Here is a 17,231-nt window from a genome sequence, read left to right as displayed (position 1 = left end):
TAATTATCCGGCGAACGGTGCGGACACTTGGATGATGTCGTCCAGGATACCGAGCAGCATACATAGCGCACGCCCGTTGGGCATTTTGATCAGAATTAACACGATATCCACCTTTTCCGCAATTGGTAAACGGTCCATTTTAACACGGGTGATGTATCACGAAGCAAATACCGTCCTTACTGGTGGAATGTTACGTGATACCACGTACTTCTACGTTTGTAACTATTACAGCGCCATCTGTCACAAAGCGAAGAAAGTGGTCCAACTAAAACATTCATATTTCTTTACTTACTACACGAATATGTAATAAAAATGGGGGTTCCTATTTAAAAAAACGCTGTTGATTTCCGTTTGACCTATGGCAGCGCCATCTAGCGGGCCAACCATAGCACCATCTGGTTTCCCCCTTCAACCTAGACCAGTGTCGTTCTTTGCAGTTTTTTCGTTTGACGCTTATTTCGTAAGATATTTGGCCAGGTCACGATCAATGGACCACCCTATATACTGACGGGGAAAAATCGCAGCACCAAAAACAAAAAATTAATGTAGAGTAATTGAATTTCGGGAATACATTTGTCTAGGCAGCACATTTAAGTGATTAACATTGCAAGATGACAGGTTAATGTAACTACGTGGGAAGCCATCAGAAATGTGAAATGTTGGTACATTAATGATATGTGTAACCGCCAGAACTTTGAATGCAAGTATGGAAACGTACATGTATTGTGTTGGAGGGGTGCTAGATATCAGTTTGTGGTATGAAGTTCCATGCCTCTTGCACTTCCTCGGTTAATACAAGAACAGTTCATGTAGTTTATGGATGACGCTAGAGTTGCCACCCGATGATTTCCCATACGTGCTCGATTAGAGTCTGATGCAACATGTCGACAGTGTAGAGCGTGTTGGGTTACAACAGCGTGTGGTCGAGCGTTATCCAGTTGGAAAACATTTCCTAGAATGCTGGTCATGAATGGCAGCACAACAGGTCGAACCATCAGACTGACGTACAAATTTGCAGTCAGGGTGCGCGTCATAGCCACGAGAATGCCCCTGCTGATCATAACTGTAGGTGTAAGTTCAGTATGTCTATCACGCAGACAAGTTGGTTGAAAGCCCTCAACTCTCTTCCTCCTAACCAATACACGGTCATCAGTAGCACCGCGGTAGAACCAGGTTTCATCAGAAAACGCAACAGACCTCCACCATGCTCTCCAATAAGCTCTCGCTTGACAACACTTAAGTCGCAAATGGCGACGGTTTGGGGTCAGCGGAATGCACGCAACAGAGCGTCTAGCTCAGAGTTGTCCTTAAAATAACCTATAACCTATCTGTAACAGTTCGTTGTGTCACTGTGGTGCCAGCTGCTGTTCAAACTGCTACTGTAGATGCAGTACTATGCGACAGAGCCATACGACGGACGGGATGGTCTTTCCTCGCGGTAATGCTACGTTGCCGTCTGAAGCCTGGCCTTCTTGCGATCGTACATTCTCGTGACATGCGCTGCTAGGAACCGTGTACAGTGGATAATTCCTACCAAGTCTTTCTGCAATATAGGAGAAGCAATACCCAGCTTCTTGTAACCCTATTACACAACCTCGCTTATTCAAATGGTTCAAATGGCTCTGAGCACTATGGGACTTAACGTCTGAGGTTATCAGTCCCCTAGAACTTAGAACTACTTAAACCTAACCAACCTAAGGACATCACACACATATCCATGTCCGAGGCAGGATTCGAACCTGCGACCGTAACGATTGCGCGGTTCCAGACTGAAGCGCCTAGAACCATTCGGCCACGCCGACCGGCCAACCGCGCTGAAACTCAGTGAGTTGTAGATAGTAGCGTCATTGTCACCTTAAGGACATTCTAGATTAATATCAACTCAGCATGTCCAGTCTCAAAGGTAACTAATGCTCACGATCCTTTCAGTGTGCATTTAAAGCAAACCTGTTTTGCATCTTCGTAGCGGAGCTAGTAGCTACGGGCACGAAATTTGGATACATCGTCCTTTAGATGTAGAAACACGTCTAACAATTCTCGTTTATGTCGCACAACTACTTACTGCTGTTCTGATTTTTTTTTCCATCAGTGTATTTTGTTGTGCGCTACCTGGTGCGAAAATATCCAGCACAGTTCGCAGATTCATCATGTAGAGTCTTACCTGAATGTTTAGAAACCATTAAAAATTTTTACCATCGTGTCAGTTGGTTTGTGGGTCCTCATCGTTTGTTCTCCAGAGAACTGTGTCGCCATCACCGTTTCTCTGTTCAGGCTATACGCTGCACTGTGACGAAGTCTGAGCGGGATTTCACTCTACACGGCCACAAGACACGAAGAAGACAACGTAAAGCGCGAAGTGAAGACAGATCGCAGTAGTAGTAGGCATATTGGGAAAGAGACGAATATGTCAGATTCAGGACAATCTCAACGGTTGTAGTATCTCAGGCATCAACTTGATGAATCTTATGAAAAGATTTGTTACTGCAACCATACAAAGTTGTACTGACTTAAGAGTTGAAGCCAAATGGTCACGAGTGCGCCGTGAGTTCGCTGATTGGGCCGTGTACCAGCTGGAAACTGGTCCTGATTTCAGTGGAATAATCATCTTCTCAGACGAGGTATATTTTTATCTTAGTGGCTTTGTTGGTTGGTTGGTTGTTTGGGGGAAGAGACCAAACAGCGAGGTCATCGGTCTCATCGGATTAGGGAAGGATGCGGAAGGAAGTCGGCCGTGCCCTTTCAAAGGAACCATCCCGGTATTTGCCTGGAGAGATTTAGGGAAATCACGGAAAACCTAAATCAGGATGGCCGGACGCGGGATTGAACCGTCGTCCTCCCGAATGCGAGTCCAGTGTGCTAACCACTGCGCCACCTCGCTCGGTTTAGTGACTTTGTCAACACGCAAAAGTGTGGCCATTGGAGCAGAAGAATCCATGAGGTGCCACTGCTTTCATAAAATCTCACTGTAGGTTGCAGTTTATGGGGTGGCGGCCTCATTCGACCCTATTTCTTTCGAGATGACGAGAGAAGAACTGTTAATGTCACTAGCAACCGGTACAGATCCATGTTGCGCGAATTTCTGTGGTCAGAGGTCGAAACCATAGATACTGAAAACATGTGGTTCTAGCAGGACGTCGCTAAGTGGCATACAGCTGATGCTACGCTCAATTTGCTGAGGAAGAACGTTGGCGACCGGATCGTCTCAAGACATGGATCTGTGAATTGGGTGCCACGGTCGTGTGATTTAACACCCACGGATTTTCTTCTTTGGGGCTACATCAAAGCACAGGTCTGTGCTTAACAAGCCACATGCTTTGGAACATATGGAGGCGAACATTCCTCCGGCTGTCACAGTCATAACGCCACTAATGTTGTGCAGAATGATCGACAATTGGAGCCATCGTGTCATCGTGTGCCTCATTGTGTTCAAAGCCGTGGTGGGTATTTCAACGTTATTTTGTTCAGAACATAACTGCATTGTCTAAGCTTCAAAACAAAGCACAGTTTACTTTGATACGTTGCGTGGTTTATTTTTTTTCCAGATTTGAAAAGGTATCAGTCTTAATGAAACACTCTTTCCGAGGACTGTCATTCCATTTACATGGCCAAAATCCTGCCGTAGAATACGGGACTCAAGGTGACTCGCCTTCCTAAGGAGAACCGGTGGAGAAATCAAAATACTCATCTGCCTCAGAGCCCAGTTTGTTCACGTATACTGCCTGAGGACACTTCCGTAGGTAGCTGTGTTCCTACATATACAATTTACCCCTTACCCTACTGCACTCTCGAACGGGGCATGGGAAGAGAGGCTGCCGATAAACCTCTGTACGAGCTATAATTTATCTAATTTTCTGGCTTCAGTCATTAGGGAGGAAGGAAAGTGTTCCCTAACTCTTCTTTGAACAAACGCTTTTCGTTGTATCTTCTCTCTCTTTCCTGTTAATTCTACCTCATTAAATGCTCACCCCCTTACTTTTCAACTTACATGTAGGATGTTTAAAAATGAATATAAGGAATTTAAGGCTTTGTAGCGTTTATTACATTCAACTTACAATTATAAATAATGCATAAAATAAAAGAGTAACTGAAACAGTTTTTGTTGCAAGTGTTTGGTGTGAGTACCATTTGCGACACATTGAGTCGGCAGGCGAGTTCTTCCCAAACTTTGATCAGTGTGTCTGGAATAGTAGTCCCAACAATTCTGTTTCTATAGTCGGGTAGATCAGCTGGTAGCGAGGCATGTACACATGATTCTCTATAAACCCCCGAAGGTAAAAATCTCATCGCGTCAGATCGAGTGTGAACATGGAGCTCATGCGAAATAAGTTCTGTCATCCGGCCCCTATAGGCAAATCCAGCGGTCGGGTGCAGCACTGTTTAACCAGCCGCATACTGAGTATGCCAGTGAGGTGAGGCACCATCTTGCTGCCAAGTGAAGTTCCATGGTTCCGCTTCTTCCAGTTGAGGAAAGACCCATAGTTCTGGTGCATCAAGATAAGAAACACCATTTACAGTTGCTTCGCAGAAAAATAAAGGCCTACGAACTTTCCGCTGGGATACGACACAAAAAACGTTCAATATAGGGGAGTCTCGTTGCAGCTGTACCATCTCGCAGGGGTTTGCTGACCTCCAGAACGGCAAATTATTATTTTTTTTCATATTTTCACTTAGCTAGATAGTCGATTCATTACTTAAGACGACACGATCCAGAAAATTTTCTTCGTCAGGCAGCAGCATTTCGTTTGCAAAGTTCATACACAAGCCGTAGTCTGTAGGCTTAAGAACTTGTAATAACTGCGAACGATAAGGTCGTTGTTGTAAGCGTTTCCTTAAAAGTCTCCACAGAGATGTCACAGAAATTACTAATACAAGACTAGCCTTCCGAACTGAGTTCTTCGGGCTAAGCGTGAAAGGCTCGTTCAACACGCTCTTCAGTCACTCTTAGTCGTTCCATACCCTTCCCTTTGCGCACACGTATACAAACTAACCTGTTTGAGTTACTCTTTCATTTGATGTATTGTTCGTAATTGTCAGTTGAATGCAGTAGATGCTACAAAGCCATAGAACCCGTATATTCATCTTGAAACAACCTGGATATCGAATTTATCCAATACACAGTCACATAAATTTGCCTATTCATATGATTCAGCAATTGCCACTCAACGAAAGTCATTTGAATAGCTAGAAACTACCCTGAATAGTGATTTACACACTTATACTCAATGGCACATTAAATCAAATCCCTCTAAATCTATAAGTATCACTATGCATCTAACAATAAAAAAGCTGACAGAAAGTTGAGCCTTGATCGCTGCGGAGAAACAATTAAACATAAAAACACACCTAAATACTTACGAGTTAAACTTGACTGTACACTTTCCTACAGACTCGACCAAGAAGAAGTGAAGTGAAAGCTGATATCCAGAAACTCTTTACCAGCCAAACTAGCAGCCAGCTCATGGGGAACCGACGCAAACACATTGTTCACATCAGCATTGGCACTTGTATCTCGTGGTTCAGCAGAGTATTGCACCCCAGTATGGGCAGTGAGCGTCAGCACAAAAGAAACTGATTTTGAGCTCAGTGAATCAATGAAGACCATAACTCGCTAAATGAAATCGACTCGCACTGCTAGCCAATAGCCAACCACCAACATCAGACGCAAGGTGTAGTAAAAAAAGGAGTGCAAAAAGATATCAAACCAGTGCAGTCCCCATTTCATCAGCATTTGCACAAAAATGACCGACTGAAGTCGCGGACGCAACTCCGGAAGACTATTCAAAGGTTAAAAGATTTTGAGGAAGAAACAGACTGAAAAGAACACTGGCGAAGAAGACCTCCAATAAATGCATCCCCTATTGCTGACATGGCCAAATAAGTTCTTGGTTCTGACCTTCCAAGACGATTCTGGACAAGATTAAACAGATGAAGGGCTGGAACCGGTGACTGTAAAAGCTTAATGAGAAAGTAGAATCTTGGAAATGATTCTTTCTGTCAGTGTGGTGAATTTCAAACTATGGACCATATTTTAAACTGTGCACTTCGCGGTTCTCGAAGGAGGAGGGATTAAAGACCTCCACAATATCTCTGGAGAAGCCTTTCAGTGGCTGAATAATCTTCAATGTGTACAGTGTATGTGACAGTAATGTGTACTTTCATATGTTATCTGGTTTATAATGATTCGTGTTTTTATACTATGTGATGTATTATTGTAATGTATTCAGATTTTGTGATGCATTATGGTCTTCGCCATGTCGAGGGAATACGTATATTGTTCGACGCTGAAAATAAAAACAACCTACACACTGACATGTGTACCTATTAAGGTACTTCATATAAAAATATCTGCACTATACACGTCACATCCTGAATATATACCTAGTAAGAGCCACAGACTGAAGAAGAGTGCCGCGCGGGATTAGCCGAGCGGTCTAGGGGCGCTGCAGTCATGGACGGTGCGACTGGTCCCGGCGGAGGTTCAAGTCCTCCCTCGGGCTTGGATGGGTGTGTTTGTCCTTAGGATAATTTAGGTTAAGTAGTGTGTAAGCTTAGGGACTGATGACCTTAGCAGTTAAGTCCCATAAGATTTCACACACATTTGAACATTTTTTTTTTTTTTTGAAGAACAGTACTCGAGAATCGGTCTCACATGTATATTGCCAACCACTTCTTTCACAAATGAATTAAAGTTCTTTTTATTCTAATGAATCTTAGCTTTGTATCTGCTTTTCCTACAGTTAGTTTTGCTTGGTCGTTCCACTTCACGCCGCTGCGGGAAACTACTACTAGGTATTTTACCATTGCTACTGTTCCAGCAATTTTCACCAATAGCGTAATGGACCTCTTCGCCTCCTATATGCGCAATTCGTTACATTTATTTACGTCCAGTCTCAACTGCAAATCCCTTCATCAATCAGCGATCCTCCGCGGAACCTCCTACATTTCGCTACTATCTTCCAGGTCGCAACTTAGCAAAAGACAGCAGCATCGCCTGCGAACAATCTCATGTTACTTAACCAAGTTATCCTCTAGATCATTTATATACTCTTGATGCAAAACGTAAGGACAAACTAACTTTAGCGTGACGCGTATATACCAAGTAACATAGCTCGGTGAAACGTCTATCACGCTTAGGAAGATCAGCTACAGATTAATTCAGAAGGTAACAGAAAGAAATATGCAATGAGGCGAACAGAAATGACATTTTTCTTCAAAAGTAATAATTACGCTGAAGCCATGGACTTGCGTGGAGATTCTGCAATACGTCTCCCAACGTAATTCACACGAACTCGGTGGGATTTAAGTCGGGCTAACGGGAAAGCCAGAACATTCGCCGAATATCCTCTCGTTCCAAAAGCTTCTCCATTTGCCCGGTTCCATGGATTGGAGAACTGTCATCCGTAAAAATGATGTCAGAGCCGAATGCACCCCTTAAAAGATGCACATGGCTCAGTATGCCCCATGCAACATATTCGACCTATCGTTTTGATGGTCAAGGTGTTGTGGTGCTGGAAGAAATAATGTTGTATGGGCATACTGACCTCCAGATCTTTCAACGTAGGACACTGACCGGTCAGAGTTACTGTGACACTGTTCTCGTTCCCCATGTGTTTCCTTCGGATATGCTTTTGTCCCTCACTTCATTTTTGTGGATTACAATGTGCGACCGCAGCGAATATTGCAGGTGGAGGAACTCTTGGAGCGAGAGGATATACGGCGAATGTTCTGGCTTTCCCTTTATCCCGACTTGAATCCCATCGATCACGTATGGGATGCGTTGGCAATACGTATTGGAGCACATCCACAAGTACCAAGGACCATCTAGCAGTTGTTGACCGCGCTGGTAAAGAAATGGGACGCCCTACCACAAAAACCCCTTACCAACGTTTGTGATTAGAATCGGAACGCGTTGCAAAGGATGCAATGCTACCCATCTTGATCACACACCCTATTAAGAGCTCTTTCCTGCCTTTTGTAATGTCCAAAAAACAATCGTGAATCGTGATGACCTCAGTGTGCTTATTGTTTTTGTATAACAGTGTCATGTCTGTTCGCTTCATCGCGCATTTCTTTCAGTTTCCTTCAGTATTAGTATACCATAGCAGTTAGTTTTATGTATGGTCCAAGTTTCATCGAGCTATGTTACTTGGCAGTGACACATAACGCGGAAGTTTCTTTCACCCTTAGCTTTTGCACACCAGTGTTTATTGTAAACAGTAACGCCCCTGCAACTCTCCCTTGGCGAACCCCCGAGATTGGCTTTACATCTATCTATTTCGTCCAGTTTGAAGACCACCGTCTGCTGTTAGGTGTCCGAAGATGCTAAATAAAAATTACATAGATTCATATGTTAGTGTGGATTCGGCAGCTATTTCAGTTCACTGAACAACTTCTACATCAAAATCTGCGTGAGTATTCTGCAATTCGCACTGAAGTGCATGGCAGAGGGTTCATAGTACCACTTTCAGACTATTTATCGACCATAACACTCTTGAATAGCACTTGGAAAGAAACATCTAAATCTTTCCGGCGAACTATGATTTCTGTTATTACGATGGCGGCTCCTCCCATTGTAGGTGGGGGGTCAACAAAATATTTTCGCACTCACGGGAGAAAATTGCTTATTGAAATTTAATGAGAAAATCTCGCTGCGAAGAAAAACACCTTTGTTTTAATGATTTCCACCACAACTTGCTCATCGTATTTGTGACACTCTCTCCCTTATTTCTCGATTATACAAAACGAGCTACCCTCTTTTCGAACTTTTTCAATGTCGTATCATCAATCCTGCTGGGTAAGGATCTCACAACGCGCAGTATTACTTAAGGAAAGGACGGGATGTAGTAGTGTAGGCAGTCTGTTTACTGGATTTGTTGCATTTCCTAAGTGTTAGGACAATAAAACGCAGTCTTCGGTTTGCATTCCCCAACACATTTTCTGTTCCAGTGTATATTATTAGTTATCGTTATCTCTAGATCTATAGTTGAATCGACAACCTCCTAAAGTTTATGAATTATAGTGTAACTGTAATTTAACGCGATTGTTTTAATACTCATGTGGAGGACATCATCCTATTTATTGTTGATAAAATGACTACCACTCACAGATATCTTGTATAAATCACTTTGTAGTTCGTATTTCCTTCTGACAAGTTTACTAGATGGTGAACGACTGCAAACAAGCTCAAGTAGCTGCTCATATCGTCTTGTAAGTAATTTATGTAGTCGTAAATTAATAACAGAGGACGGACTATAACACTTCTTTGAGGAACCTAAATATTAATTCTCTTTCGTTCGATAGCTTCCTATCAATTGCGACGGACTGTGACCTTTCTGAAATAGCGCAGTATCGTTCAGTGAATGGCTACGTGATTTTGATATCAGACATTAGAAAACACACACAGAGCAGGGAGGCATATAACGAAAGACTGTCACACTTACAAAACACTAATGAAGGCCTTTATCCACTTGGAGACACGCTTCTTGATAACAGAAGGAACATTAAGAAAAATCAAGAGACGTTCATATGGTTTCATGACCTAGAAAAAGCGTTCGACAATGTCAGATGTACTGAATTCTGACAGAAGTGAAGTATAGGGAAACACAAGTAATGCATAACATGAATAAGAACCAAAAAGTAACAATAATAATTGAATACCAAAAAGGAAGTGCTCGGATTAAAAAGGTGTAAGACAGGGAATCAGTTTTTCTCTTGTCCTGTTCAATCTATACGTCGTAGAACGAATGATGAAAATAAAACGTAGTTTCAGGAGTGGGATTAAAATTAAGAGTGAAAGAATATCAACAATAGGAGTCGCTGATAGCATTACGATCTTCAATGGAAACACGCAAAAGTTACAGGACGTACTGAACGAATTCAACATTCTACTGAGGACAGATTATGGACTAAGAGTAAAACGAAGAAAGACGTAATTGATGGCAAGCAGCAGAAATGAAATTAGTGATGAAATAAAAATCAGAACTGGCGACCATTAAGGAGACTAAGTGAAGGAATTTTGCTACCTTGGATGCAAATTAATGTGTGACGGACGAAGGAAAGGAGGACATAAAAAGCAGATCAACACAGTCAAAGAGGGAGTTCTGGCCAAGAGAAGTCTACTGGCATAAAACACAGGCCTTAATGTGAGGAAGACATTTCTGAGAACGTACGTCTGGATCACAGCATTTTATTGTAGTGAATCATGGACAGAGGATGGAAGCTTTTGCGATGTGGTGCTATAGACGTATGGTGTAGATTGTGTAGACTGATAATAAATGAGAAGTTTCTCCGTAGAACCGGCAAGGAATGTAGCATATGTGAAAATATTGAGTAGAGGAATGCGCCCGGTGAAAGGACACGTGTTAAGACGTCAGGGAATAATCTCCCTAGTACTAGAGGGGACTGTAGAGGATAAAAACTTTATGGGACTAGAAAGACAGGAATAAGTCCAACAAATAATTGGGAACATAGTGCACATGTGCTACTCTGAGATGAAGTGGTTAGCACAAGACATGAGTGCGTGATGGGTCACATTGAACAAGTCAGAAGGCTGATGACTAAAAAACCAAATGAATGCTACATAATAATGGTCCAATATATTTCGGAATAAAATTCGGTCTTTATATTTTTATTTTGCCTTACCGGTTACAAAAAATTAATTTGTCATTTTCAGAAGCCTACAAAATTTGGGATATTATAAATCGTTAGACCTTAGCCCTACATTTATGTAAAGTATAAGAAGTGTATGAGGAGCTGACATGCTGGATTTCTAGTTTATTTCTTCATTAACAATTTTGTAATGCGTATTTTTTAATTCCCACCCCGCTCTACCTAATACCATTTCTTTCTGCAGACGATGTGTTGATGATACCATCACTGTTTTAAAATTAGATGTAAATGACGTCAAATCACTTAGTGAGTCTCTGAACGGCTTCCACCCTGAAATTAAATTTATACATGAAACAGAAAATCAAAATAATGAACTTAGCGTTTTGGACATGAAACTGCATTTAGTAGACGGATAATTATCTGTGACATTTATAGGAAACCGACCACAACAAGTTACATCTTCCATGCTTCTCCTCGCCATCCCTTTAAGCAAAAAATTGGCGTCCTTTCATGCTATGATCGACTGTATTATTGAGGTGCCTTTAACCTATTCTGCTATTGATAGTGAACTTAATAACTTAAGGTATACAGCGGTCAGAAACGAATACCAAGCGTTGTACAAAAACTTTATAAAAGTAAAACTAACAAGAGTAGAAATTCCTCTAACTGCTCTTACTGTTAAGAAATGCTCTACATCCCAATTTATAGGACATTTCATATCGTACAGGCAATTTGTTTAAAATAATATCACCAAACTGCTCTTCATATCTAATGAGAAATCTCTAACTGACGAATTTCTCGAATCTGGGGAATATAAAATACTACGAAACATTTTATAAAATACAGACAGGGAGCACATTTAAGACTCGCTTTCGTGAATGCTTGTTCAACAAAAACGGTGAGAATTCATCTGAGGTAACTTTTGCAGAACGTCTCAAAATCCTCTTCCTCCTCCATTCCTGCTCAGCATGTAAATTTTACCTATAGCTGACAAGGACTACAAAATGAACCCTTCACAAGAATTTGAAATATTTCAACATTCCTACCTACATTTAAGGGGCTCCGGAAAGGCTCAAAATCATGAAAAGTTCAATTTTTACTTTTTTGCATTTTCTGAATCTGCAGACTATTACCTTTTAATAGATATATAATTTATTCAATTCCGAAGACTACAACTATTTTTAAATTTTTTTTTGAAATGTGTTCTACATGGGCGTGACCCATTGTGGCGCTGTTAAACTGCTGTCAAATGGTATTATTATTAACGTCCGTGTTCATCAGGTACATTTTAGTGATGTGAGATAAAGTATGTGTTGTGGCTAACCTTGTTTTCAGAGACTTAGCAGCACCTGAACTGTTGAAAAAGTGTATTCACGGAAAAACTCAAAACCCCAATGAAAGTGTAAATAGTGTTATATGGTCGAGAATCCCCAAGACTGTATTTGTTGGAATAGAAAAACTTCACTTTGGTGTGTATGATGCTGTTGAGACTTTCAATGATGGGAACATTGTAAGGTGCAAGGTATTTAGAAATATGGGAATGAAGATAGGTTCTAACATGGTACGAGCGATGCTTGCTTTAGACAAGGAACGCCTTCGGGCTGCAGACAGGGCTGTAAAGAGTCTAGAAATACAAGCAAGAGTAAACAGGAGGAGGAACAAGAGGAAGCTGGAGGAGGAGTTTGCAGAGGATGAAGATAATCCATCCTATGGACCTGGAATGCACTAAAAAGTTAATCCAATCTTTGTCGCTCGATTCCCAAAACTTTTATTTTCTCATACTAATTACATGTTTTCTAAGGATCTTCCAAACATATTTGTTTCAAACTTTCAGTAAATGTTACACAGTACCTTCTGCATAATTTAACACAGCCTTTTTCCAAAAAACTGTATATTTTTGAATATATAAATAAAAAATTGCAAAAAAATGTTGTGAATTTTCATTACAATTGAAAAAATATCATCTTTAATAACTGAACTAAAATTTTGTAAAATCCCTGTGTTAAGTTGTAGCCCATATTCCAATAAATAATCTGTAAAAAGTTCAACTTCCTACCTCAAATACTTTGTGAGAAAAGATGTAATTTATAAGCGTTATTTTAACATTGCAAGTATAGGGCGTTCCGGAGCCCCTTAAAAGATTTGATGATGATTTGCTTGCATTGAAAAGTAGACCCTATTTTAATTTCTAGTATCCATTATGCAATGGGTCCGCAGCTCGTGGTCTTGCGGTAGCGTTCTTGCTTCCCGCGCACAGGGTCCCGGGTTCGATTCCCGGCGGGGTCAGGAATTTTTCCTGCCTCGAGATGACTCGGGGTGGTTGTGTCATCATCATCATTCATCCCAATTACGGTCGGAGGAAGGCAATGGCAAACCACCTCCACTAGGACCTTGCCTAGTACAGCGGTGTGGGTCACGCGCATCGTCCCCTACACTCCTCGGAGTATGGGACCCCATCATCATCATTATAAAATGTTCAAATTAGCCCATTCCTTTTGGAAAGTAGAACTACGTACAATGACTTTCAAATGTATGCACGGGGTGCTAGAAAAATTCCCTTACATACCTTTAACATTATAAAATGTTCAAATTAGCCATTTCTTTTAGAAAGTGGAACTACGTACAATGTTTTTGAAATGTATTGCACGGGGTGTTCGGAAATTCCCTTACATACTACTGAGATTTGTAGAAGGTAACAAGAACATAATATTTTGAACAGGAACCCATGTCCGGAAACGTCATTCACGACGTTACAGAGCGTCGAAGTTACAGGCGCCGGCAGCTGTAAATGTGTGTATCCACAGGGTGTTCCGTTATGATGTTACAAACTGTCTAGGATGATGAGGGCGGATAAATGAATCAATTTGAAGTAAGGGTCCGTGGTTCTGAAATGACCGAGTCGAAAGTTACAAGCGAAAATCGTTCTGATATCTCTGACAGTGGACTACATGTACCGCTACTGTTGCTGCTAAGAATGTAGGGCTCTAAGTGCACACTTGTGGAGCTATGAGCACTTGTACATCTTCGCAACTGTGAGAGTCATCTCATCTACTGAATAAGAACCCGTAGTTCTTAAGGTATATATTTAAGAGTCCTTGTTTCCCAGACATTGTTTCTCGTTTTGGTCCATACTAACACCTCTGAAACTTGCCTATACTAGAATTAGCAACAACAGTACCGGTACGTGTATTCCACTGTCAGATGTATCAGAAGGATTTTCGCTTCTCGTAACTCTGGACTCGTTCATTTTAGAACCAGAGACCCTTACCTCATATTTATACATATATCCGTCTCCATCATCCTAGAAAGTCTGTAACATCCTCACGGAATCACACTGTGTATACACATATTTACGGGTGCTGGCGCCTGTAACACTGACGGCTGTAGCGTCGTTGGGTGACGTTTCCGGACATGGGTCAGGTTTGTAATGGGAATTTCCGAACATACAGTATATAATATTCTTATTTCACTTTGATACATAACACAACCGCTTGACATGTTCATAGGTGAGATTCATTTAGTGTAAATTACGAATCTGTAAAACTGTGCTTACAATAATCATATAAAAATTGTACAGTTTTGGACGTGTCATGGTGTTATGCTCTTCCGAAGGATATTGACATCCGTTAAACCACAACTAAGTACGTTTATGTAAAATAATTCTTATATTTTAGATAACAGTATGGCCAAGGTCTAATTTTGTAAGCTTCTGAAAGTGACAAATTAATTTGTTGAAACTGGTAAAGCAAAATAAAAATATCTGTGCAACTCAAAACTGATTTTTATTCTGAAAAAAAAAGTAGAAAATACTAAAGTCGCTGATAAAGTAACAGGTGTGAATAAAATAATAGATCCAATACGTGTTACAAACTAACGAAATAGTGATAACAGATTTTTTTATAACACAGGGTGTCTCACACAAAACCAGCACACCTCAAGTACCGATTAATGAGCTGTAGTCGAACTGCTTGTGAAGTGGCACACTGTCTCGAAAGTTGGCTACACTGCATTTTATCTGAAAGTTGAGTGCAGCTGTGTGTTCGTGCGTCAGTTGCTGTGAGATGCTTGTATTGTTGAGTTGTTACAGAAATGTGGCAGTTTGCGTTAGAACAGCGAATTGATGTTGTGGAGTGTTACACAAAGGGAGGCTCTATCGAGGAACGTAAACAAACGTTTACTTTTAACGTCAGCTGCAAACGGTTACGTGGACCGCTCGCTTTAGTTCATATCAGATGAGGCCTGGTTTCATTTGTCAGGTTACGTAAATTCGCGCAATTGTGGATACTTGTCTCAGGACAGCCCACATGTTCTGCACGAAGAACATCTCCACTTAGAGAAGATAGTTTTTCGGTGCGCATTGTCTAGCATGCGAATTGTTGGCCCCATATTTTTCAATTGCACTTAAACAGAGCTAGATATCTGGAGATCATTGAGCCTTCCCATGCACAATTAACAGAAGCTGTATTTCAAGAAGATGGAGCAACTGCTCACATATCCAACCAAATTATGGCCCAAATTACCAACATGCTCACTGAAGACAGAAATAACAGTAGTGGCCTCTGGCTTCCAACGTCCCCGGATTTAACACCGTGTGAGTTTTATTTATGGGACACACTAAAAAGCAAAGTTTATACTGACAGTCCTCGAACAATAGACAATCTTAAACGGAAAATTACTAGAGAAATTAACAACAGCACACATGCAGAATTACAGCATGTTGCTGATAATGTCATCGCATAAAGACAGCAAAGCGTTGATGGCTATGGCCATCACTTCCACCATCTCTTATGAACATGTAACTACATGCTTTTTAATATTACTATTCTTTACAGGGAGCGAAAGGCTATTTAGAATTTGTACAGAAACCAAATGGCAGTTATAAGAGTCGAGGGACATGAAAGGGGAGCAGTGGTTGGGAAGGGAGTGAGACAGGGTTGTAGCCTCTCCCCGATGTTATTCAATCTGTATATTGAGCAAGCAGTAAAGGGAACAAAAGAAAAATTCGGAGTAGGTATTAAAATCCATGGAGAATAAATAAAAACTTTAAGGTTCGCCGATGACATTGTAATTCTGTCAGAGACAGCAAAGGACTTGGAAGAGCAGTTGAATGGGATGGATAGTGTCTTGAAGGGAGGATATAAGATGAACATCAACAAAACCAAAACGAGGATAATGGAATGTAGTCGAATTAAGTCGGGTGATGCTGAGGGAAATAGATTAGGAAATAAGACACTTAAAGTAGTAAAGGAGTTTTGCTATTTGTGTAGCAAAATAACTGATGATGGTCGAAATAGAGAGGATATAAAATGTAGACTGGCAATGGGAAGGAAAGCGTTTCTGAAGAAGGGAAATTTGTTAACATCGAGTATAGATTTAAGTGTCAGGAAGTCGTTTCTGAAAGTATTTGTATGGAGTGTAGCCATGGATGGAAGTGAGACGTGGACGATAAATAGTTTGGACAAGAAGAGAATAGAAGCTTTTGAAATGTGGTGCTGCAGAAGAATGCTGAAGATTAGATGGGTAGATCACATAACTTATGAGGAGGTATTGAACAGAATTGGGAGAAGAGGAGTTTCTGGCACAACTTGACAAGAAGTAGGGACCGGTTGGTAGGACATGTTCTGAGGCATCAAGGGATCACAAATTTAGCATTGGAGGGCAGCGTGGAGAGTAAAAATCGTAGAGGGAGACCAAGAGATAAATACACTAAGCAGATTCAGAAGGATGTAGGTTGCAGTAAGTACTGGGAGATGAAGAAGCTTGCACAGGATAGAGTAGCATGGAGAGCTGCATCAAACCAGTCTCAGGACTGAAGACCACAACAACAAAATTCTCGTTTAGTTGCCAACGGCCTTGCCGCAATGGTAACACCAGTTCCCGTCAGATCCCCGAAGTTAAGCGCAGTCGGGCTGGGCTAGCACTTGGATGGGTGACCATCTAGTCTGCCAAGCGTTGTTGGCAAGCGGGGAGCACTCAGCCCTTGTGAGGCAAACTGAGGAGCTACTTGATTGAGAGGTAGCCGCTCCGGGCTCGGAAAGTGACAAATGGCCAGGAGAGCTATGTGCTGACCACATGCCCCTCCATATTCGCATCCAGTGACGCCTATTGGCGGCCGGTTGATACCGTTGGGCCTTCATGGCCTGTTCGGGAGGAGATTAGTTAGTTAGTTATTCTCTTTTAGCTAGTTCATTGTTATTCGAATCTCGAGTTTGTGCCAAAGCAGTTTCTTGTGGGATGCACTGTATAATTTTGTTTCGTGAGTGAACTCGAATCTAAAACCGTTTCAGTATAACTCTCGGAGATATCACCGCATGATTAGAATCCACTGCTCGAGGATACTAGATTTGTAGACTGGCAGAGGAAGCAAATCACCTTCTAGGAGGAAGATCTCGAGGACGTTCCAGACGCCCCGCCACACGTTGACGGTGCCGAAGAAGGAGACGAGGTGGTAGAGGTCTGCGACCAGCAGCCGCCACGACCCCTGCAGACGGCCGACCGCCAGGCTGAGCGGCAGCTGCAGCGCGAACGCAACCAGCACCACGCCGTAGCCCAGCACCTGCACAACAGCCAGCCACGGCGCCCTTAAAGGTACAGCTAAAGTCTGCGGCGCAAGCTCGTGACCG

General features: G+C 41.7%; 1 protein-coding gene across 1 annotated transcript in view; it reads right to left on the bottom strand.

Annotated features, from left to right (window-relative positions):
- The window catches only part of LOC126195692 (uncharacterized), a 432,385-nt gene that overhangs the window by 9,951 nt on the left and 405,203 nt on the right, over positions 1-17,231 (bottom strand). Inside the window, exon 5 of the mRNA XM_049934320.1 lies at positions 16,981-17,164. Coding sequence (XP_049790277.1) covers positions 16,981-17,164 — 184 coding nt within the window. The remainder of the gene's footprint in view (positions 1-16,980; positions 17,165-17,231) is intronic.

Source organism: Schistocerca nitens, chromosome 7 (assembly GCF_023898315.1).
Source record: "Schistocerca nitens isolate TAMUIC-IGC-003100 chromosome 7, iqSchNite1.1, whole genome shotgun sequence".
NCBI lineage: Eukaryota > Metazoa > Arthropoda > Insecta > Orthoptera > Acrididae > Schistocerca > Schistocerca nitens.
The sequence above is the reverse complement of the archived record's forward strand: the minus strand, read 5'-3'. Positions and strand labels throughout refer to the sequence as shown.